Source organism: Phyllostomus hastatus, unplaced genomic scaffold (genome assembly GCF_019186645.2).
Source record: "Phyllostomus hastatus isolate PE091 unplaced genomic scaffold, TTU_PhHast_1.1 phas_scaffold_501, whole genome shotgun sequence".
NCBI lineage: Eukaryota > Metazoa > Chordata > Mammalia > Chiroptera > Phyllostomidae > Phyllostomus > Phyllostomus hastatus.
This window is the reverse complement of record NW_025334033.1, coordinates 49,147,000-49,170,500: the sequence shown is the minus strand read 5'-3', so window position 1 is coordinate 49,170,500 and position 23,501 is coordinate 49,147,000. Positions and strand designations below refer to the sequence as shown.

The following is a 23,501-nucleotide window of genomic DNA, read 5'->3' as shown; positions in this document are numbered from 1 at the left end:
CTGAAATACTTTTTCCCCCTGAAAACATTTCACTTACGAACATTTCCCACAGAAACATTTTAAATCTGAGTATAACATTCTTTTTGCATGAAAGTATCCCTAAACTTTCATTTTATATGACAATGATGGTTTATAATAAAAAATGTTTGCACTGGCTGGTGTGGCTCAGCTGGTGTGGATTGAGTGCCGGCCTGCAAACCAAAGGTTTGCCAGTTTGATTCCCAGTCAGGGCACATGCCTGGGTTGCAGGTCAGGTCCCCAGTAGGGGGCGCGCAAGAGGCAACCACACATCGATGTTTTTCTCCCTTTCTTCTTTCCTCCCTGTCTGAAAATAAAATAAATAAAATATTAAAAAAAATAAAAATGTTCATAACTGTCCCAATGTCCTCTTTCTTCTTCCCATTGAACCTTCTCATCACACCCATACTTATCCTCTTCCAGGTTACCATTCTCGCTGACGTGAAAGGCATCACTTGCCACTAAGAATGATGGCAATTTACATGCTCCTGTTTTATTTGGCATTCATCTCTTTTAAGGACCCATTTACTTTTTAAAGATTTTTTTTTTGCAGTTTCCCTATACTTTACTGTTCTTACCATCTGTGGATGGGTCTTTGACTACACCAGCCTGCTTATTCAGCGTGTGCCCCACCTGGACCCTAACTTTAAATTCTAGTCTAACTTTTGTTGTTCAGTTGAGGATGTGCAATTGAATTGGAAGAATTTATGAAAATGCATTCAAAAGGCTCATTTAATTAGTGTGACACCAAGATTTTTATTTACATGGGGGAGATTTCAACTTCATTAATTTATATGAAGCACTTAAACTTAAATATAAACTGCCCAAACAGTTTCATTGTGAGATCCACCCCCACCGAGTCTTGAAAAACAGTTCGTGTCAAATAATTAAAATAATCCGTAACTAACTAAATGACTAAGAATCTTGTAAGTATTGATGGATCTTGGGAAGTAAAAATTATACCACTCAGGTTGTTACAGCTCATGACAATTCATTTCCAAATGTTCCCTGGACCTGTGTCAGGCTCTGGGGATCTGGTGACAGGTCATGGGTGATACGGTCCTATTCCAGCTCCCGAGGGACATGCGCACAGTGGGCAAGGTCCCACATCTCCTTGATCCAGCTCCACAAACCGAATCCCTAGCTTGGTGTGGGAGCAGAAATAACGTGTCCAGTAGATTTACCCGAGATGCTCGGCAGACTTTCTCACAGCCAAGAGGGGTCAGTCTAGTATTTTATGCTCTTCCAAAAAAAAAGCACCAAGGAAGCGTGTGAAATAACAAGAACAATACTACTACTAATACGAATAACAGGAAACACAAATTACATACAGCTTTTACTACAGGCAGACACTATTTTAAGTATTTTTAGATATTAGCTCATTGAATCATCTCAATACTCCTATGAAGTAGATACTATTATTATTATTGACAGTTGTAATTTATAGATGAGAAAACTGATGTGCAGAAAGGTTGAGCGAAATGGCCAGGGCACACAGACAGTAATGCGTGGAGCTGGGATGCAAGCCCAGGGAGTCTAGCTCCAGAGGCCTTGGAGTCAGAATGGAAGGGGATGCAGCAGTGGCACATGTGGCCTGGAGACCAGGCACGATGAGACTGTCTAAGGGATGCCGTCCAGGAGAGCTCCTGCCGGGTTTATACTGGGATGGCCCTTTGCTCACTGACTGCTCACATACAGGTGCTTCTCAGTGCTCTGGGGAAATCCCCCCGGTATCACTTGCTATAAAAGTGGGTCACCATTAGTTATGATTCTGCAAATATTTCCATATGGAGGGAAGTGAGACAAAAAGATAAGGGGCGCCGTCAGTGCCAGGACTGGAAATAGAAGGCAGGCAGCTGCTGCTGCCCTAAGATGACAGTCACCTTCCTTCCATGCACTTCCTGCACGTGCCTGTGACCCCGAGTAAGAAAACTCAGCCAACAGCATGAAACTCCTAAGGTTTGCCAGGCTCCCTGGCGAGAATGAGATCCCTTTTACAACATCTAAGAGGAGCTTCTTGATGGCAAAAATGAAAGGCCAACTTGTGACGGAAGTGGTCTCCACTCTCACTCATGACTGCAAATGTCTGAGACTGAAAACAGATACTGGCCGTGTTAACAAACTAAAGGGCAGTTTGGGAAATGTGCTGCCTTCTCTGCTCGTCCCATTGGAATTCTTTGCTCAGCATTAGGTTGAAGATCAAAGCCAGACCTAAACCAGGACACAGGAGGTGGAGAGAATTCTGATGGCTCGCTGGGTGACAGCCTGGAGTCCCGGGCAGGGCGAGTCAGTCCCCCAGCTTCATCTTCACCAAAAGGGCCCACAGAGCTCTGCCTCGCTGCATTGTTGCGAGTATTAAATAAGAAAACACGTGAGTAGTGGTTAACCGGTAGCAAGCTCCCAACAACAAGGTTCCTTACTACGTGATTTAAGGAACGCAACCCAACTGCCTGAAATTTCTTTCTCAAGAATTCTTCCACAAGAAACACCGAGGAGACCTGGCCACCAAGGGCTGAAAGGCTCACCAGTGCGCACACCATCTGCCAACACCGATTTACAGCGGCAGCCTTCAAAAAGTTTTCCTCCTGTTACCTGCGAAAGGATGTCGAGAAGCTAGGCAGCCTGTTATATATTTTTAACATAACACCTTAACATGTAAAAAGATGTTAAGGTGGTAGCAAGGATGTAATTTCAGATGTAATGTATATGACCCCCCAAAACTCGCATATGTTTTTGACACAACCTTGGAGATTGGAATCATTCGGTTTATGGAAAAGGATTGCCATGCGAGCAAAATGACACGCCAGGTGCGTTCTCAGGCAGGCCATGTCGAGGAAAACAGGTGGAAGTTGAAAATTTTCCCCAAACTATCCAAACCACGTACCCTCCCCTTAAAGGGGACTCCTCCTCTGCTTCCCCTTAGCTCTAGATTTCCCTGGGACCCTGGGGAGATGAAAGGAAAGGAGGGTCCCCATGTTATGATACCTGAGACGCATTTAACACCTTCTCCTTACTGAGAATAAATAACCAATCAGGGAACTGCAATAAAATGGAAACATCTGCAAAAGGCACAACTCAGGGAGCCACTCAACTGTACCACTCAGTAACATAATGGTCTTTTTCTTGATTTTTTTTCCTTTAAAAACAAAAACAAGACAAAAAATAAATTTCATTTTTAAAGCTATTTCTAAAATTCAGTAACTATTTAATGCATGAATTGAAACTTATATCTACCAAACAAAACTGTGACACCTTGCAGTTTTTACTGTTTTCAATTTCAGATACAAAATTTAACCAAGACTATAAACTCCCAGTGGTTACACGGAATGACTGAATTAAAACAACCTAAGTTCTGTTTCTTCATCTTTATGGTCACTGTGCTATCAGTTTGCACTTTAACCTGTGGTACATACAGAACTGCTCTTCATTCTAAACTTTTGAGCATTTACTCTCAAAATGAATGCACATTGCTACGTGCATGGGTTAACTTCCATGTAGAATATGAGGTTAAGAATAGGTAATTAACATGTGCTAATTTGAAACTTACATATATAGCATTATAACTCGATAGTAACTGTAGCAATCAAAAACTCTTAGATCAACAAAATAATTTTGGAGGAGGAGGAGTACTTGGACACCAGCATTATTATTATTATTTTTTTAAAGTCGTATTTAGGAAATGAAGTTCTTTTTTTTTTTAAGATTTTATTTACTTATTTTTAGAGAGGGAAGGGAGGGAGATAGAGAGAGAGAGAGAGAGAAACATCAATGTGGTTGCTGGGAATTATGGCCTGCAACCCAAGCATGTACCCTGGCTGGGAATCGAACCTGGGACACTTTGGTTCCTAGCCCGCGCTCAATCCACTGAGCTACGCCAGCCAGGGCTGACACCAGCATTATTTAGAACTGCATGGTGACCGGTGGAGCAGAGGGACTGAATGCCTGCATTTGGAGTGGATGGCTCCTGCAGCCATGCCCTTGGTTCTTCAAGGATAAACGACCTTCCTCGGGAAGGAGTAAAACAGACAAAATGAGGTGAGAGAACTTGGTAATGAAGATGGAGTTCTCTGCTTTTTCCCCTCACAGTCTTGCTCGGAGTGGCATTTGTGACCCATGGAGGGAGGGCGCCAGCCCCATGCCCGAACATAGCTGTTGAAGGCCGTTAACAAGCTGGATAGGTGGTAACTGGATGATAACTAGGGAGCAGTCAGGTGGATCATGTTGCAGGTTTGTCCACAGAAGCCTGACAACGTGGGGGAAACACACTGCACCCAAAGTAAGACAGCTGTTTGGAAGTACATAAACTCGGATGGTGTTTAATGGCCTCCTGCCTTCTGAAAGCCCAAGGATTTAGGACGCAGGGTAAGATCCAAAAGCACAGCCAAATCAAATTCATCTTCTGAGAGTGAACACGTTCACTTATCTCCACCTCATGATATACTTTTATTTTATATTCCTTTAAACTCTCTCTCTGTGTCCCTCTCCCCTCTGCCATCCACACATACCCACACACACTCCTGTGTGCATGCATACTTAATTTTTAAGTGGTTGTAGTGATAATATAGACTATATACCATTATAAACTCCAAAGGTTTCATTGTGAAATGCATAATTAACATATACATAAAAGAAATGTCCACTGATGGGTGTATAGATAAAGAAAACGTAGTGCATGTACACAATGAAGTATTGTTCAGTCCAAAAAAGGTAGGAATCCTGACATTTGTTATGGCGCAAAGAGACCTTCCGGGTGTATACATGATCTCACATGTATGTGGAATTTTAAAACAACAACAATAACACACAAAAACCAAAAACCTGATATCATAGATACAGAGGACAGATTGGTGGCTGGCAGAGGCAGGTGGGGGGTGTGGGTGGGAGAAATGGGTCAAAAGGTACAAACTTGCAGTTATTAAATAAGTCATCAGATGTAGGGCGCAGCATGGTGACTACAGTTAATAATAACATTTGTATACTTGAAAACTGCTAGATGTTATCATTCTTCATCACAAGAAGAATATCGTAACTATGTGCGGTGGTGTTAACTAGACATATCATTTCACAATACTATGAATATCTGAAACAAATATAATGTTACATGTCAATTATATCTTAATAAAAATGCACACACACACAAAAGGTATGAAGTTTAGACATAAAGCATGGACCTCGTCATGCAGTTCTGAACAACTCCAGTGTTAAATGTATGATGAGAAGCAAAGGACACACAAATGCACGGCCCAGCCGAGGTGATCCCAGCACCAGGCACGGTCCTGCGCCTCCTCCACTGCTCAGGGTCTCCGGCTCTTTGGAAGAGCTCGGTCACGCTTGGATTTTCTGTTTTCTTTACCCCACAAGAACAGTGATCTCTTTCCCCCCTAGTGTTTGCAGATTGAGTTTTCTATTATTTTGTTTAGGATTTTAAAAATCCATGTTTATGAAACAAGTTGGGCTGTAATTTCCCTACGCCACACTGGCACTGCCTTGTTTGGATATTAGGGTTGAATTAATCTTGTAGAATGAGTTGGAGACTTATTGAGTTATTTATTTTATTGCTTCTAAAAGTTTATATAAGATTGAATTTATTTGTTTATCAAATGTTTGCAGAACCCATGTACAAAAAACTGGTAATTTATTTGTGGGGATATTTTAAAAAATTCATTAAAATCTTATATTTCTTTTTAAAAAAATAATTTTATTTTAATTATTTTGCAAGTACAATTTTCTATCTTTTACTCCCATCCCAGCCTACCCACCCAGCCCCCCCACCTCCCTCCCATTTCCACTCACCCCTAGTTTTTGTCCATGTGTACTTTATACTTATTCCTGTAAACCCTTCCCCTTTTCCCCTGAAATTCCCCTGAAATTCCCTCCCTTCGTCCCTCTGAACACTGTCAGCCTGTTCTCTGTTTCAGTGTCTTTGGTTATATTTTGCTTGTTTCTTTGTTTTGTTGATTAGGTTCCTGTTAAATGTGAGATCATATAGTATTTGTCTTTTACTGTAAGAGGTTATATTTCTAATACTTCATATCTTTTTTTTTTATCTTTACTTCTTCTTCTTTAGAGTGAGAGGCAGGGAGAGAGAGAAACATCGATGTGAGAGAGAAGTATTGATCGGTCACCTCCCATATGCTCCTGGTTGGGTGATCAAACCTGCAACCCAGGCACGTGCCCCAACCAGGAATCAAACTTGAAACCTTTTGGTTACAGAACAACACTCCAACCAACTGAGCCCACATGCCAGGGCTCATTTCTTTCAAAGTATTAGGTTAAATATGTGAAATTTCAGATATTGCCCAGTTTTGACTTATAAAAATGGCAATTTGACATGGTTTGACCTGACAATTCATTTGTATATGGGTACACAATAATTCCAACATCTGCAGTCTCTATGTGTTGGATTCTGCTACTTGTGCTTTCTGCTGACTTTCACTCATGTAGGTTCGTTTCCCTTTTGCAAGTACAATTTCTAGGGATTTCTAGGGATTTCTAGGGATTTTTGTTTGAGGCTCATACTTAAAGTGTGTTCCTCCAGACATGTGATGTCATTCCTTCTGCCAGGTACCTTAGAGCAGAACTGAAATAGAGAACTTTATATATTTCTTATTTACTTACTTACTTATTTACTTATGTACTTACTTATTTTTCTTTTCTTTTTAAAAAAATTGTTGTTCAAGTACAATTGTCTCCATTTTCCCCTCACCATTCCCCCTCCCCACCCATCCCTTCCTCCCGCTCTCGATCCTAACCCCTTTGTCTTTGTCCATGACTCCTGTATACAGGTTCCTTGATGACCCTTCCCCTTTCCCTCTCCATTATCCCCTCCCCACCTCTAGTTATTGTCAGTTTGTTCTTTATTTCAATGTCTCTGGTTATATTTTGCTTGCTTGTTGGTTTTATTGATTAGGTTCCACTTATAGGTGAGATCATATGGTATTTGTCTTTCACTGCCTGGCTTATTTTGCTTAGCATAATGTTCTCTAGTTCCATCCATGCTGTTGCAAAGGGTAGGAGCTCCTTCTTTCTACTGCGTAGTATTCCATTGAGTTAATGTATCACAGTTTTTTTATCCACTCATTTAGTGATGGGCATTTAGGTTGCTCCCAATACTTGGCTATTGTAAATTGTGCTGCTATAAACATTGGGTGCATAGGTTCTTTTGAATTGGTGTTTCAGGATTCCTGGGGTATAATCCCAGCAGTGGAATTGCTGGGTCATAAGGCAGTTCCATTTCTAGTTTTCTGAGGAAGTTCCATCCTGTTTTCTACAGTGGCTGCACCAGTCTACATTCCCACCAACAGTGCCCTAGGGTTCCCTTCTCTCCACAACCTGCCAGCACTTGCTGCTTGTTGATTTGGTTACGATGGCCATTCTGACATAAAAGTTCATATCACAAAGAAAATTTTATATGTTTGTTGACTCTTTTGCACCACATGGGGTTTGGTAAGACAACAAACCAGCAAGAGATTTGGGATTAGGAATTACCTAGGGAGATAATTTTTCTCCTTTCTTTCACTCTAGTAATAACCAAGACTAGAACCAGTACTCTCATCACCTTCCCTTTGGAGGCCCTTTTCTGTCTGGTTCACCCAGTGATGGTGCTGAAGTGACTGTCTCCCTCTCAGTTTTGTTGCTTGACACTCACATGCACGAGCTCTTCAAATCCAGGCTCAGGATCACCCTGGACTGACAGATGTCCTCTGAGAAAAGGCTGATCCAACACTAGCTTACTTCTCTGGATTCCCACTTTCTGGGTCAGAGCCTCTAAAGATGTCCCACACTGTGTCACAAGTCCAGTGTTCTGTGACACAGGTCATTCTTCTGACACCTAGTTGGCTGTGTGAGCAGGAGCAGGAGCCCCAGATTCCTTTTGCCGCTAAGTGTTTTATCCAGTTTATTGCACAATATGAACTCAGTGAGGTCTGGGCGTGAAATGACTTCACTTTTCTCTAATCACTATCCTCGAACATGAAAAGTCAAGTCCCCTTTGGTCTTATTTAATGATGTCTTAGAGTTTTTAGATTTCTGGTTACCTGCAAGTAGTTGAGTTTAAAATTTAAATCCCAACTTAACTCTTACTGCTTTCCCTTCAAGCAGCCCTGTCTCGAGGGTCTTGGGGTGGAGTAGGGTAAGCTCTACTTCATCTCTCCGTTATGTCCTTCTATCTCCACTGAGGTCCTTCAGTGAGACTCCAGGGGTCACAGGAGTTCTGGGGGTTAGTGTTTTCAATATGTCTTTTCTTGGGCATCGCACCACACTATGGTCCCTATCTGCTAGCCCTTTTCACTTGGTTTAGAGGAAGGAAATACTTGGATTTACAGAGTGTTTAGGAAAACTTATGAACAGTGACTCTGTAGAGTGCCCTCTTTGGATTCTCCAGTTGACCCCTGACCCCAGCAGCCTGCTCATATACATAAGGGTGAAGATGGGAATGTTTTAGACATGTTGAGACACAAGTGTTAGCTATGATGAGCTCAACAAACATTGCTGTCATTAATTCTCTGATACCCTAGGGCATAGGTGGCAAACACAAGGCCCTTGGGCCAGATCCAGCTCTCCACCTTATTTTATCCAGACTGGCACCTTGTTTTTACCCAGCAGCAGCACTGAGCTCCTTGCCCCTAGTTAAGGAGTAGTTACATTTATACAGTCCTAAAATTACATTTGGCCCTTTGAAGGCAACTGTAAAGCTGATGTGACCCCCAGTGAAAATGAGTTTGATAGCCCTGTTTTAGGGGGACAGGAAGGGAGAGAGAGAAACATTAATGCAAGAGAGAAGCATCAACTAGTTGCCTCCCATACACACCCAGAATGGGGATTGAACCTGCAACTAGGTATGTGCCTTGACCAGGAATCAAACCTTCAACCTATTGGTTACGGGATGACACTCCAACCAATTGAGCCACACAGGCCAGGGCAATACAAGTTTTACATAAAAATAACTTCAAATATCCTCTGGTTGCAACTGAAGGTAGAATTAGGCTTTATTCATGCAGAACATACCTTATTGAAGTCAATATGTTTAAGAAAAAACACCCTTCATAGATGACACAATGACATCTAAATTTGGCTTAAAAATTTTAAATATATAATACATGCCACAATTATTTTAAACGTTATTAAAAATGTTTTGTGTTTCCCTAAATTATAGCTTTATCTGGTACCACTGTGCTCAGTAGAACAAAATGACAAAATCAACTGCATAAGCAGCTAAACTGAAAATTAATAGTCTCCATGTTCACAATCTTTGCACAGACTTTCTACTGGCAACCTGATTTTGCTAGTGTCTTCCTCCCAGCCACATGCCCAGCTGTTTTAGTACATAGAATTCTATGAGACAACAGTTGATTCAACAAAATCGACAGCCATTGTTGCCAACCCACTATCCTTTGTTGCACACAGGCCCAGTGCCTACACTGGTTTCCTAATTTTTCCCTTTAAAAAGTCTCAGCGACTCTGGGTCAATTACAATTATCTGAATTTCAGTCTCTTCTTAAATTTTAGCTCACTCTGAAACAGACTTTTTAATGGAAGTGTTTAAAAAGACATTCTACAGCACAAATTAGAGGGTTGTGTGGTGTGTTTTCACCTTTAATAAATGAGCTGTCTTTTCCTTCTTTTATTCCACTTAGCATTTCTTCTCAAAGGAAAAACATCCAACAAGAAAAATGTGAAAAAGATGAATGAATGTGACATTTCGAGTCGGATTTTAATGGCACAAAGGCCAAGAATACCAGAGTTACACCTTCTGCTTTCATGATATAACTTGATGGGATTTTAGGATGTTGTTACTAAAATGAACTTCATTAGAAGAAAGCAGAAAAAGGCATGCATTTAAAGAAAATGCGTGATAGTTGAGTTATACTTGTTAAGGCAAACACAGCATAGTCAATATTTAATTAAGCTTTGTCTTTTTCAGAGTTGGCCCCTTGGAGGCTATATCCTTGTTTCAATTAGTGTCGGCTGTGCTACAGATGGTTTTGGAAATCCTTTTTGGAATTAAACTTATGAACCAGTTTATAGGGACAATGAGAAAACCAGCTTCGTTTATGCAGAGTCATGCCTTATTAAAACCAAGATTGGCACTTTGCATGGGTAATTGGCATTTCCTGGACCTTATTCACTAACCTGACTTCAAATTACTTTTTTATTTTAAGAAAAGGAAGAAGAACACTTACACAAATCATAAAACATTACATATAAATATGTACTGTTTGAATTATTCAAAGAAAACATTCATGTTACCATAACAAAGATTTTGAAAAAATTCCCCCAATATTCCAGAAGTTCCTGGAGTATATATCCTAATCACAATGTACTCCCTGTCCTTTAGAGGCAAATGGTAGCCACTTCTATACTTTTCTGGTCACTTTTGTCACCTATTATAGATCCCTCAATATTATCATTTCATAGTTTGTTTTTTGAATTTTATGTAAATGGAATCATACCATATGTATTATTTTGCATTGCCTTCTTGGCTCAATATCTTATTTAGGAGGTACAAACTATGGCCTGTGCCCCATTTTTATAAAAACAGTTTCATAGAAACACAGACACTGCTATCATTTACATACTCCCTATGCTGTTTCTGCATTACAAGGGCAGAGTTGAATAATTACAACAGACTGTATGGTTCATATTGCCTACAGTATTTGCCACTTGGCTTTAACAGTCTGCCAGCTCCTAGCTTAAATATACAATTTGACTCAGTTTGCTAATACTCTGTTTAAAAAACTTCGCCGTGATTTCATGAGAGACATTGTACTTGTTTTTCTTTTTTTGTAATGTCTTGCTCTAATTTTGGTATCAGGATAATCTTAATTTCATAAAATGATCTAAGAAGTATTCTCACCTTGTCAATGTACAAATAGTATTATTTCTTCCTTTCAATCTTTAATAGAATTTACCTAAGAAGCCAATCTGGACTATAGTTTTGATTTTGGGGAAATTTTTAACTATAGATTCAGTTCCTTTAAATAGGTATAGAGCTATTCAATTTTAAAATTCTTTATATATCAGTTTTGGTAATTTCTTATTTATTTATTTTTATTGAATTTATTGGGGTGTCATTGGTTAATAAAATTATATAGGTTTCAAGTATACAGTTATGTAATACATCATCTCTGTGTTGTATTGTGCATTCACCACCCCAAGTCTAGTCTTCCATCACCCTTTATCCTCCTTTCACTCTCTTTTTTTAAAAATATATTTTATTGATTTGCTATTACAGTTGTCCAGTTTTCCCCCCTTCACTCCCCTCCACCCTGCATACCCTCTCCCACCCATATCCCCCCCTTTAGTCATGTCCATATGTCATACTTATAAGTTCTTTAGCTTCTACATTTCCCAAACTATTCTTACCCTCCCCCTATGTATTTTCAACCTACAATCTATGCTATTTATTCTCTGTACCTTTTCCCCCTCTCTCCTCCTCCTACTCTCCTGTTGCTAACCCTCCATGTGATCTCCATTTCTGTGGTTCTGTTCCTGTTCTAGTTGTTTGCTTAGTTTCTTTTGGTTTTGCTTTAGGTGTGGTTGTTAATAATTGTGAGTTTGATGTCCTTTTACTATACATGTTTTTTCTTTATCTTCTTTTCTTAGGTAAGTCCCTTTAGCATTTCATAAAATAAGGGCTTGGTGATGATGAACTCCTTTAACTTGACCTTATCTGAGAAGCACTTTATCTGCCCTTCCATTCTAAATGAAAGCTTTCCTGGATAGAGTAATCTGGGATATAGGTTCTTGTCTTTCGCGACTTGGAATACTTCTTTCCAGCCCCTTCTTTCCTGTAAGGTCTCTTTTGAGAAATCAGCTGACAGTCTGATGGGAACTCCTTTGCAGATTACTGTCCTCTTATCTCTTGCTGCTTCTAGGATTCTCTCCTTCATTTTTACCTTGACTAATGTAATTATGATGTGCCTTGGTGTGTTTCTTCTTGGGTCCAACTTCTTTGGGGCTCTCTGAGCTTCCTGGATTTCTGGAAGTCTATTTCCTTTGCCAGAATGGGGAAGTTCTCCTTTATTATTTGTTCAAATATGTGTTCAATCTGTTGCTTTTCATCTTCCCCTTCTGATACCCCTATAATTTGGATGTTGGAATGTTTAAAGATGCCCTGGAGGTTCCTAAGCTTCTCCTTGTTTCTTTGAATTCTTATTTCTCCATTCTCTCCATTCTGTTTGGTTGTTTTTTTCTTTCTTCTGGTCCACTCTATTGTTCTGAGTCCCAGTTTCCTTCCCATGACTATTGGTTCTCCATGCATCTTCCTTCATCTCTTTTATGGTAACCTGCATTTTTTCATCTAATTTGTGCCCAAAATCAACCAATTCTGTAGCTTCCTGATCACCAGTGTTTTGAACTGTGCATCTGATAGATTGACTATCTCTTGGTCGCTCAAAAGGATGAGTCCTGGGGCATTGATCTGATCTTCTGTTTGAGACATGTCTCTCTCTCTCTCTATCTTTTTTTTGGGGGGGGTCTGGTCGCTCCTGTTACTGTGAGGGGCGGAGCCTTAGGTGTTCACCGGGGCTGGGCACCCCAGTCGCTAGATTGTGACATTGTATGTGGGGTTGGGGCGGGAGGGAACAATGGCGGTAGCTCCATTCTCCTGGGATCTCAGTCCCTTCCCTGGGATCCTGGGTTGTGTGCTCTGCCCTGGTCCACAATCACTGCCTCGCTGGGTCTGCCAGCTGCTGCTTGCATACTCAGGGTCCACCTGCTACGATCTTGTGCACCCCAGATGCCTTATGCGCTCCTGGTTGCCTTATGCGCCCAGTTCTCCCTGTTCTCTGCGCACTGTGACCCCCGCCCAGCTGCTCCTCTCTGCCCCTCCTACTGGTCTGGATGAACGGGTCTACTTCAACTTCTTGGCTGTCCAACTTCCATTCAGATAAATTCTCTATCAGTTCTGGGTGTTATTCTGCTTCTAAATTGTTGTTGTTCTAATCTTGGTTGTGCATGGAGGGACGGTGCATCCACCTATGCCTCCATCTTGCCGGAAGTCTCTTCTTTTTACTTTCTTTTACCTCTTCCCACCCCCCATGCCCTCCGGTAATCACCCTACTGTTGTGTGTGTCTGTGAGCTGTTTTCTTTTTTTGCTCTGTCCCTTCAGTTCTTTCATCCAGTCCCCCAACCCCCTTTCCTCTGACAGCTGTCAGTTGGTTTTCTGTATCTGTGAGTCTGTTTCTATTTTGCATGTTAGCTATTTTGTTCATTAGCTTCCACATACAAGGGAATCATATGGTACTTGTCTTTCTCTGACTGGCTTATTTCACTTAGCATAAGGCTTTACAGGTCCATTCATGCTATCACAAAGGATAAGTTTCCCTTCTTTCATTTAGAGCTGTGTAATATTCCACTGTGTAAATATACCACAGCCTTTTTTATCCACTCATCTACTGATGGACACTTGGGCTACTTCCAAATTTTGGCTATTATAAATAAGGCTGCAATGAACAAAGGGGTGCATACATTCTTTTGAATTAGTGTTTTGGGTTTCTCTGGGTAAATTCTCAGAAGTGGAATTGTTAGATCATAAGGCAGTTCCATTTTTAACTTTTTGAGGTAACTCCATATGGCTTTCCACAGGGGCTATACCAATCTGCATTCCCACCAACATCACAAATGGTTTAGAACAGTAATTTTCAACCGGTGTGCTACAAGAATTTTTAAACCACGCAATACCTGACCATTTAGTCAGTGGCACTGACTTACTTCCGCTTAGATTGTCAAATAAAAAAATGGCAACCAGCAACACAACAATAGCTGTCTGTTGTGAACGAATCAAAATTATAACTATTTTTTGTCAGATCAACAAAATATATAATTTTTTTTGGTGTACTATAGAATTTTAGTAATTAGTTTATGCATGCCATGAGATGAAAAGGTCATTTATTGATCCCTAGGCCTCTGTCTCTCATTCTACAGAGTTTTTAATGACAGGTCGACATCCACCCTCTCCAACACTGCCCCGGTAGTGATTTCAATGTCCAGATAGCTCAGCCTTCCACAATCATGCCTTCGTAGTTCCTTGACCTCTTCTCTTCCAAAGATCTTGACCTCCATAGCATCTGTCACTTATTCCCATAGTCATACCTGACTCCTTGTCACCACCAATATATTTCAGCCTAGATATCTCACTGCCCAATTACCACCTCGTATATTTTTAGCTCTCTTACTCTCGCCTCCAACTCCGAAACTCCTCTGTTACTGGGCCTACAATTTACTGCAATCACTATTCTTCACCCTTCCTCATGCATCTCATGTTCTCACTTTCCTTCTTATTCAGTTAAAATTTAATGGTCAATCATCTTGGTTGTTCTTTTGCCTCTTTCTTGATTTAGCATACTCTCATACTTGACATAGCTTTAATGAGGTCATGTGCCCAAACCTGTGGAGCTAAATGTGGCTGCAGAAAGAATTGCTTCTGTTTAAATTCATAAATATTTATCTCAGGAGAATCCTAAATGCTACTTACCACTCAAAACTCTATTTCCCTAGTCAATTTCTTTACTCTCCTAGATGACTATTTGATAGCTTCTAATTTTTCCCTAGACCTTCAATAACTTGCCTTCTTTGCTTCCCATATTACTAAGAAAACAGAAATAATTTGAAAACTCCTAAGAGCTCTCACCACATTCTACACTTATTTTTACCTCTGTGCATCTACTATGCCTCCCTTCTCTTCCTACGAATGAATTGTACCTGTTTCTAGCCAAGGCTACCCACCTATCTAGGCATTACGTTTAATCTCTTACCTACTAGCTGATATCACTTCTTGAGCTTTCCCTGTTTCTCCTGCACCAGTTTTCTCGAGTGAGCCATTCTCATCATTATAAACATATTGTCACTTTCATATTATTTGAAATCCTACAACCCTGACCCCATTCACCCATTTAGATACTATTGCATTTTTTTCCTTTTAAAGAAAATTTCTTCAAAGCTTAATTATACTCACTACCTCAAATGCTCTCTTCCCATTCTGACTTGAACCAATTCCAATAAAGCTTTTTGCCCTCAGTGCTTCATGGAATGTACACTTATCAAGGTCAGCAATGAATCTGATGTTGCTAAATTCAATCATTGATTCTCAGTCTTTATCTGACTTGACTTTTTGGCATAATAGATCAGCTCCACTGTTCCTTAAATCACTTTCTTGAAAATTTGACTTCCAAGAAACCACATCCTCCTTACTTTCTTCATTGTCTCCAGTTACTCCTCAGTTTCTTTTGCCGATTTAGGTCACTACCCCACCACCACAATCAGGATACAGAACAGTCCTATCACGTCCTAAAATTCCCTTGTGCTCTTTCTTTGTCATCACACTCTTCCCCCAACTCCCAATCCCTGGCAACCAAGGATCTCTTCTCCACATATAACATTTAAGAAAAATGTTCATTCTCCTTTTATTGGTGAATGATCACAAAAAACACATAACCCATGCCCAAAGTAATGCAGAAAAACACCTTTAAAACCTCTTCTTTTAGGAGTTTGAGAGAGTTAAAAAACTTAAAAGCTTTTTGTAGAATTTCAACATCAGACTTTCTTAAAGTTCATTTGACACTAAAGTGATTTCTTTAATATTTCTGTACTTGAGCATGTTGTCAAATTGCTGGTGAGCTGGGCTGTTTATTAATGTGCTTGTTATTTCCCAGAGCCTTAACCTCTACACAGAAGGGCTGGTCATGCATGTTAAGACCATTCTTATCAAAAAAGAATAGTTTCTTCCTAGAAACCAGGACCAGAACTCAACTTGAAGGAGCATGTTGAAGGTATCATCTTTACTATTCACAAATTCTTAGATACCACCACCCCCCCCCAACCCTGGTCAGAATCAAGGCTACACATCTCTTCAGTAGCCTTTTCCTGTTGCCACCAAAATCTTGTAAGAAGAATGATTACCTGTGACAACACTGGGGATTTTGGAGAGAAAGCTCTTGACTGTTCTGATGGGCACACCCCCTGTCTTGTCATCTTGCATCTTTGTAATGATGTCTTCAATCTGAAATTAGAGAAAAGAAGTATTATTGTCTCCCACAAAGTAATAGTAAATGATATCTTCAAAAATAGTCAAAATGTGGGAACATGGATGCCAACAATAGATATCAGGAAAAGCCCCTGTCTGGTCAGTCAGGAAACACAGTAGCAGGATCTTCTGTAGACCATGTTCTGTGGGTGGGAGGTTAGAGGCTTATTTACAATAGCACAATGCATGGTCTGTAAGAATAACCCACAGTTTCACAAGGTAAGGAGGGAGAAATACATAGGAGTCTTGATGGGATACAACATGTATTGTATTTTTCAGACCATAAGACACACCTTAGGTTTTAGAGGAGGAAAATAGGAAAAAAAATTTTGAAGCAAAAAATGTGGTAAAATATTTAATAACTCAAATAACATAGTATTTTACCAATGTTGATGTAAACAGAACTCAACAGCAGCATTAACGACCATTATTCCTCCCAAAATGTGGGGGGTGGGTGCATCTTATAGTCCAAAAAATATGGTAATTCAATAAGTATGTGGTGAAATTTCTCCTGTTTCTCAAATTAAATTCAGATATAGGTTCAACCATATGAATTTGTCATATTCAACCTAAAATGATGGCAGTTTCTTATAGTTTAACCTAATGTAGTAACATACTGGACAGGGCTGCCTTTGGGATCAGAAAAAGACCTAGCCAGAGTCACTTATGAGAAAAAAAAGACTATAAATCAGGACATGGAAAGCTCTGAAACTGAGAGGCTGGAGGACAGGTCTCAGTGGTTGTGAGTGGTGGTGGTGTGAGGGTGGCCACCTTGAGCCAGGGTTAATGGAGAGCGAGGATAGACTTCTGTCCTTTAGGACTAAGGAAGACCATACTCTCAGGAGAAAGGCCACGGTAGGCTGTGGCCTGGAGCCAGATGCAAACTTACTGATGAAACCAGATACGCTGGGCCCTGGCTGGGTATCTCAGCTCATTAGAGCAGTGTCACATTATGCCAAGGTTGTGGGTTCAATCCCCGGTCAGGGCACATACAAGAAACAACCAATGAATGCATAAATAAATGGAACAATAAACTGATGCCTCTCTCTAAAATTAATAAATAAAAGTTGTAAAAAAGAGACCAGATACTATGTATATATGTTAAAAACAGAACAGAGAGAGGGGATGGACTATCAAGGAGGTAGGTACCTAAACTGGGAAACTTAGGTACAAACTACCAGTTTGTAGCTAAGAATTTACAAGCTTGGGCAGAAATTTTCAGAATAGGATATAGAAAAATCTGTAACAAGGACATAGGGTTTGTTTGTTTGGGGAGTAGAGAGGGGGAGGGCACCTGGAAAAGGGGGGAAGATAATGTTTAGTTTTCTCATACATTTTGTTCCACTGAGCAATAGGGTATCTTTGAAACACCAGGATGGGTTTTCTGAATGTTCCATAATAGAGTCACATGATATTAAATCTAGAAATTTAAAGCTGTAGCTTACCTAGTCTAACATATTAGTAATGCACTTTGAGGGTGAGTTTCTCAGTTATATGACTAATAACCTCTTTGAAATAAATAGATTAACTTGCTGGAGGCAAAGTTGGATATGGCATAACTTCATAATAATAATAGTAATAATAATGATAAATAATAGATAAAATATATTAAGAATTTATTATGTGCTAGTTATTATATATAGTATCCTATTTAATCCTCATAATTATTTCATAAACTAGATTGTATTATTATCCTTATTTTCATATAAAGTAACCAAGATTTAATGAGGTGTACCAATCTAGGTTAAGATGTGGTAACAAAAAACTCTCATAATCACAATGGCTTAATAAAACCCAGATTATTTCTCTCTTACACTCCAAGTCTATTGCAGGTCACCAGGGACTATACTAATGGTAGTTATTCTGAGACCCAGGCCGACAAAGCTGCCGCCATCTTGAATGTTGCTGGTCATTGTGTGAGAGGAACAAAAAATTCTGGAGAATCTTGCACTGGTTATTAAATATTATAGCCCAGAAGTTATACAGAACACATTTACTCACAATCATTTGGCCAAAACTAGTTACGTGGCACCACCCAACTACAAAGGAGCCAGGGGGTCCAGTCTAGGTGCCAGGAGGAGAGGGGAACTGACCACCTGTGAGTAGCATCAGTGCCATCACAGAGGTTAACAACCTGCCCGGGGTCATATGACTGCTCAGTTGTGGATCTGAGTTTGAACCCAGTCATAGACTGCCAGGCTCCCAACCCCTGGGCTGCTCTGCCACCCAATAAGATCCCCAGAAACCCAGTCAAGCAGGGAGACCATTCTCCCCTGAATATCTCTGGGTTTTTTCTGAGAGGTACAACTAGTGAGAGAGAATCTGAAGCTTCTGACCCCTCAGGCAGTGGATGGATATATCAGCTAGGAAAGAGAGCCATTCTCTAAAGACCTGCACTCTGTTAGATGACAGGAACAGAAGGATTTCATTCACATTCATGTTAACAGCTTCAGTTGGTGCCCCACCCCTTGTCTTCTAAATTCAACCTAACGATTTAGAGTAGATTGAGTATTACTGATAGTCAAGGGGAGTAACTCCTAGAGAAATGGACATTTTCAAAGTAAGCTATGCTTTGATCTGGTATGCTATCTGAAACCCACCATATGAGTTACATTGCTGCTTTTTATGAAATGGCCTGAAAGTCATGGGGAATTGGAGGGAAGCCAATAGTTCAATTCAGTGGGAACCCGGACTTGTCATTAGTGGGTAAATGATTTCCATTCTCTGCTGATGTGAGCTGGATGGAAAGATGGGCTGTGCAGAGGAAGTCCCCATGATGCTCTTATCCTCTGCTCTGTTTCGTTGCTTTACCATTAAATCTTTACTATTATTATATAAGTTTCAGGTATATAACATCATAATCCAACATTGTGTAAACTTACAAAATGATCACCCAAGACCTATATTCTATTTTGGTCCACATGTACCAAGAGGTATATCACTCATCAGAGGTCACGGCTAGATCACAAGGACAATCTCCTTAACCAACCAGAGAGGCGTCACATCCCAGCGGTAGTTTACAACATCAGAGGTGTAAAAGAATGTTTCATCAGTCCCCAGTTGACCCCTCTGTATTATTAATATACGTCTAAAGCCTGGCTCTGGCTTCATGGAGGGCAGGGTCTGCTCTTTGACTTTTCAGTTTGGTTGTGTGACTTTCATGGCTAGTGGGATGTTATTGAACATCACAGGAACAGAGGCTTTTAGTATCCCTGCATGATTAGGATTACCTTTACTCTTTCCCTCCTGCATCAGATAGTTGTTATTCCATGGAAGATGAGAGACATCTAGAGAGGAAGGGACCCACCCTTAGTTACATCGGTCAAACCTCAGCTGCCCTGCAGACTCATGAGTGAGAAATAAATGCTTCTTGTTGTATGCCACTGAGGTTGAGGTGGTTTGCTAGGCAGCAGAATTGTGGCTATAGCTGACTGACAACAGTGCCCTGAAAAAATGCACTTACTAAAAATTGCTGAGGCCACAGCAAATACTTGGTAATAAGAATCAATGAATCTTAGATGATATCCTAGAATCCAACCCATTTTGAGAATGGAGAAATTCCATCTACACCATTCACTATCTGCTAAAAATTCTCAGGGCCTATATACTCCACAACCCACTCCACTGCTGTGTCAGGCAAATTTGTGAGAGCTGAGTTTGATTCTGGAGCTCAGGCCACTACAACAGTAGCTAATAATACAGTCTCTGAAAATTTTTTTTGGTCATGGTTTCTGGAGGAATACTAAGGGTATAGACATATCAAAAAATTTAAAGTGAGCTCCTAGGAGATTGCATAAATTATAATGACAAACATTTTCAGGACACCTACATCATGATCAATACTGTCCTAGGTGTTTTCAATGAATTATCTAATTTATTTCTCACCTTTAAAATTTACTAGGTAAACATGTTGAAATTGAGGCTTAGAAGGATTAAGGGATTTATCCCAGGACACAAGGCTAGTAGGTGGCAAAGCCAGGATTCTTTAAAAAAATTTTTTTACCCTGGCTGGCGTAGCTCAGTGGATTGAGCTCGGGCTGCGAACCAAAGTGTCGCAGGTTCGATTCCCAGTCAGGGTACATGCCTGGGTTGCAGGCCATGACCCCCAGCAACCGCACATTGGTGTTTCTCTCTCTTTCTCCCTCCCTTTCCTCTCTAAAAATAAATAAATAAATATTAAAAAAATTTTTTTTAATTATTTCTTTATTTTTTAAAAAATATTTTATTTATTTATTTTTATTTATAGAGAAGGGAAGGGAGGGAGAATGAAATGGAGAGAAACATTGATGTGAAAGAGAAACATTGGTTGGTTGTCTCTTGTACGTGCCCTGAATGGGGATGAAACCTGCAATGCAGGCGTGAGCCCTGACCAGGAATCAAATCCACAGCCTTTCACTTTGCAGAACGAAGCCCAACCAACAGAGCAACACCCATCAGGGCCAAAGCCAGGATTCTTGCCCGAGCCTTTCTCACTCCAATGCCCAAGCTCTGTCTATCAAATGTAAGATTGATCTTTGCATCCTTAACCAGTGCCTGCTGGCATGCTTTTCAGATACAGGCACTTAATACTGTTTGTATTGAAGAGAAAGTTTACTTCAGTCCTAAGGGGGTAGAGCAGGAAACAGAAATTGATCCAGGTAATCAGATTATTAACCATCTCTGAATTGATTTTGGCTCAATGACTGAGGGGCTCAGCATTCTCTGTCTTTGTCCCAAGGGCTTATTGGGATTTATCTTCTACTGATAGATCACATCTTCTGGGTTGGGAGCAGGGAGATGGGGAAGTATATACACATATTTTCTTGACTGTTCAGGTCTATCTAATTTATGACATCTTTTGTTCCTGAAGAAGAGCAGCATCAATACCCTGACATTCTTGAATATGAAGTTCTGTGGCATTGGGGAGCGTGTTGGACCTACATTTCATTGTGCCAATCAATTAACAGGTGACCCTTATCTGACAGCCAAGCGATGCAGAGAAGCCACGTGGCCAGCTTGGCTGGTTCTGCCTGGCTGGGTCACAACAACCAGCATGTCCTTCTCCAAGGGGCTCAAACCTCCGCGCTGACATGCAGGTATAACATTTTTCTAAACAGCAGGAAAAATGGGAATCATTATACCATAGGGTAGATTTTCTTTGAAAAGAGGAATACTATGAGACATTAGAGATAATTCACTGAGATAGCCATGGGGTACACGAGAGAGTGAGGAGTAGCAATCCTCTCTTTTCAAACTAAAGCCACAGCAGGACAGCAGGACAGTAGGTCTGAGGCCCGAGGGAAACGTTAGCCTCAGCTTCACCGACTTGCTGTGTTGACCTTGGACAAGTCACTTAACCTCTCCGGACTTCACTTCCCTCATCTCTACAGCAATAGGTTTGGTTAAGTAACGTTTCTTGTTCTAAAACATAGGAGACTTGTCTTACTTGACAAATGCAAATCTATGTCTGTGAGGAAAGGGTAGGACAGGCAGTCAGACCTCAGGGTTCCCATTCCCCATGCTGCCTATCTTCCGAGTGGATCCATCTCGAGTGCTTCCCTGGGCTAAGAGGTATGAGGTTGGGGAAGGGTGCTGGGCAGGACCCCAACGTTTTGATGTTTTAGAAATCCTTCTGGACCAATGGCATCAGAAGCCAGACTGAGACATGGAACAAGGAGGTCCTGACACTTCTTCTTCTTGACCAGCCCCTGCCCGCTTCTCTCTGCTCATACAGATGACATTTCTAATGGAAATGACAAGGGGCCAATACCAGTTTTTTTCTGAAAATTAATTATCCAATGAGCTCATTTATGTAGCTCCTCCAATTTTGCCTCAGTGGCAGATTAAAAAATTTTAAGAATAGGCAAACTCTGTTGTCATTATTTTTTTTGAAAACAACAATAACAACAACAAAACAAAACACCACAAGTTAAGCAAAGAAGGCAGAGTATGCCTCAGGCATTAAGGTCTTTTTTTATTGAAGTGTTTATCTTGACTTTGCAATCAGTTGCCTATTTCTAGCTACTAATAACTGTCAGTTCAGCTCCTGTATTTCATTAAAGACCCTTTTGTTTTGGCATCTGTGAGTGAGTGAAAATGACTCTTTGGACACATCTTATCAGCCTGGAGGCAGAAATCAGAACTGGCAAATGATAATCATATTTCTTAATCCAAAACATGCATGCTTCACTAAGCATGCTGTATCCCATATGGGTTCCATAAGATAGGGCCATTTCTCATTTTTATTTTCAAAAACACAGCACACTGCTATTCTCAACTTGTAAGTGTACTCAGCTTCACTTACTGGTTTAGTGGACATTTATTGAGCACCTACAACGTGCCAGGCACTGTTGTGCTAGTGTGGTAATAAAAGTAGGTAAAAGACTAAATCTGTTCCCCTTTATCATGGACTAAAATCGTTCAGAAAGATTCAGGGATCTAAGCTCACCATTAAGGATGTGTTAGAAACAGCAGAGCCAAGTATGGGCTCGAAAGGAGCCGGCAGGAGCTGAAATACTAAGGAGTACCGCACTCTCAGAGGTCCTCGGAAGGGGAGCCATCAAAGACTCCCTACCTTTTTGTCATCATGTTCAAAAGTCTGATTTCAACAATAGGAAGGAAATCTTCAGATTCCTTGTGCTAGCTTTGACAATGATTAATGCCAGCTAATTTGTTTTCAGCTAAACTTACTTTTGAATCACTGTATATGTCTAGAATGATTTTGATAGAAAGTAAAAAAAAAAATGCAACCTCCAAACACGGGGGACTATTTTTCACAAATAACAAGCAATCTGTATGTGCTCAATTCTACGTGAATTACCATCTCGACTTTTCCCTCATGGTTGCCAGGTAGCTGCCCCAGCTCCTGGCCTCACTTCTGTGTTAAAAAAAAGAAGAGAGGTGGAAAGAAGTGGGGAGTGCAGGTACAACTGTACCTGTTCCTATTACCTGGAAAAGCATATTCCTTCCCAGAAGATCCCAGGAGATCTCTGCTCTAGTGTTATTGGCCAGAATAGGATCACATGGCTACACGTAGCTACAAAGGAAACTGGGAAGAGGGTATTTTTAGCTTTTCTAGCTTCTACACCACACGGAAGCAGAAGAGAATGGAAATGGGGTTGGCTTAACCAAGTAACACTGTCTTACCATGAAGACCCTGTATTAAAGAACATTCATAAAGGATGGTTGGGCAGGCCTTGATTCCTCTTGATCTGTTCTCCACACTTCAGCCTGTGTGATACTCTTAAGAAAAAATATGATCATGTAATTCCCTTGCTTAAAGTCTATCTCTGTGATTATTCTGTTATTAGCTCTTATTTCCTCTCTCTTCCCTCTATATCAATTTTCACTTTAATTTGTACTTGTACTTTTTATTAGACTGTTTTTCTTGCCATTTAACCCTGATAGTTGGTGCTCAGTAAATATTTATTGAATGAATGCATAAATGCATGCATGAATGAATGAATATCATAAGTGCTA

The 23,501-nt window shown here is 40.4% G+C and overlaps 1 protein-coding gene across 6 annotated transcripts in view; it reads right to left on the bottom strand.

Moving 5' to 3' along the window:
* Window positions 1–23,501, bottom strand: part of RGS6 (regulator of G protein signaling 6) — a 470,324-nt gene that overhangs the window by 119,112 nt on the left and 327,711 nt on the right. For all 6 annotated transcript variants that reach the window (XM_045822473.1, XM_045822471.1, XM_045822475.1 and 3 more), the window contains exon 3: window positions 15,920–16,019. In XM_045822473.1, coding sequence (XP_045678429.1) covers window positions 15,920–16,019 — 100 coding nt within the window. The remainder of the gene's footprint in view (window positions 1–15,919; window positions 16,020–23,501) is intronic.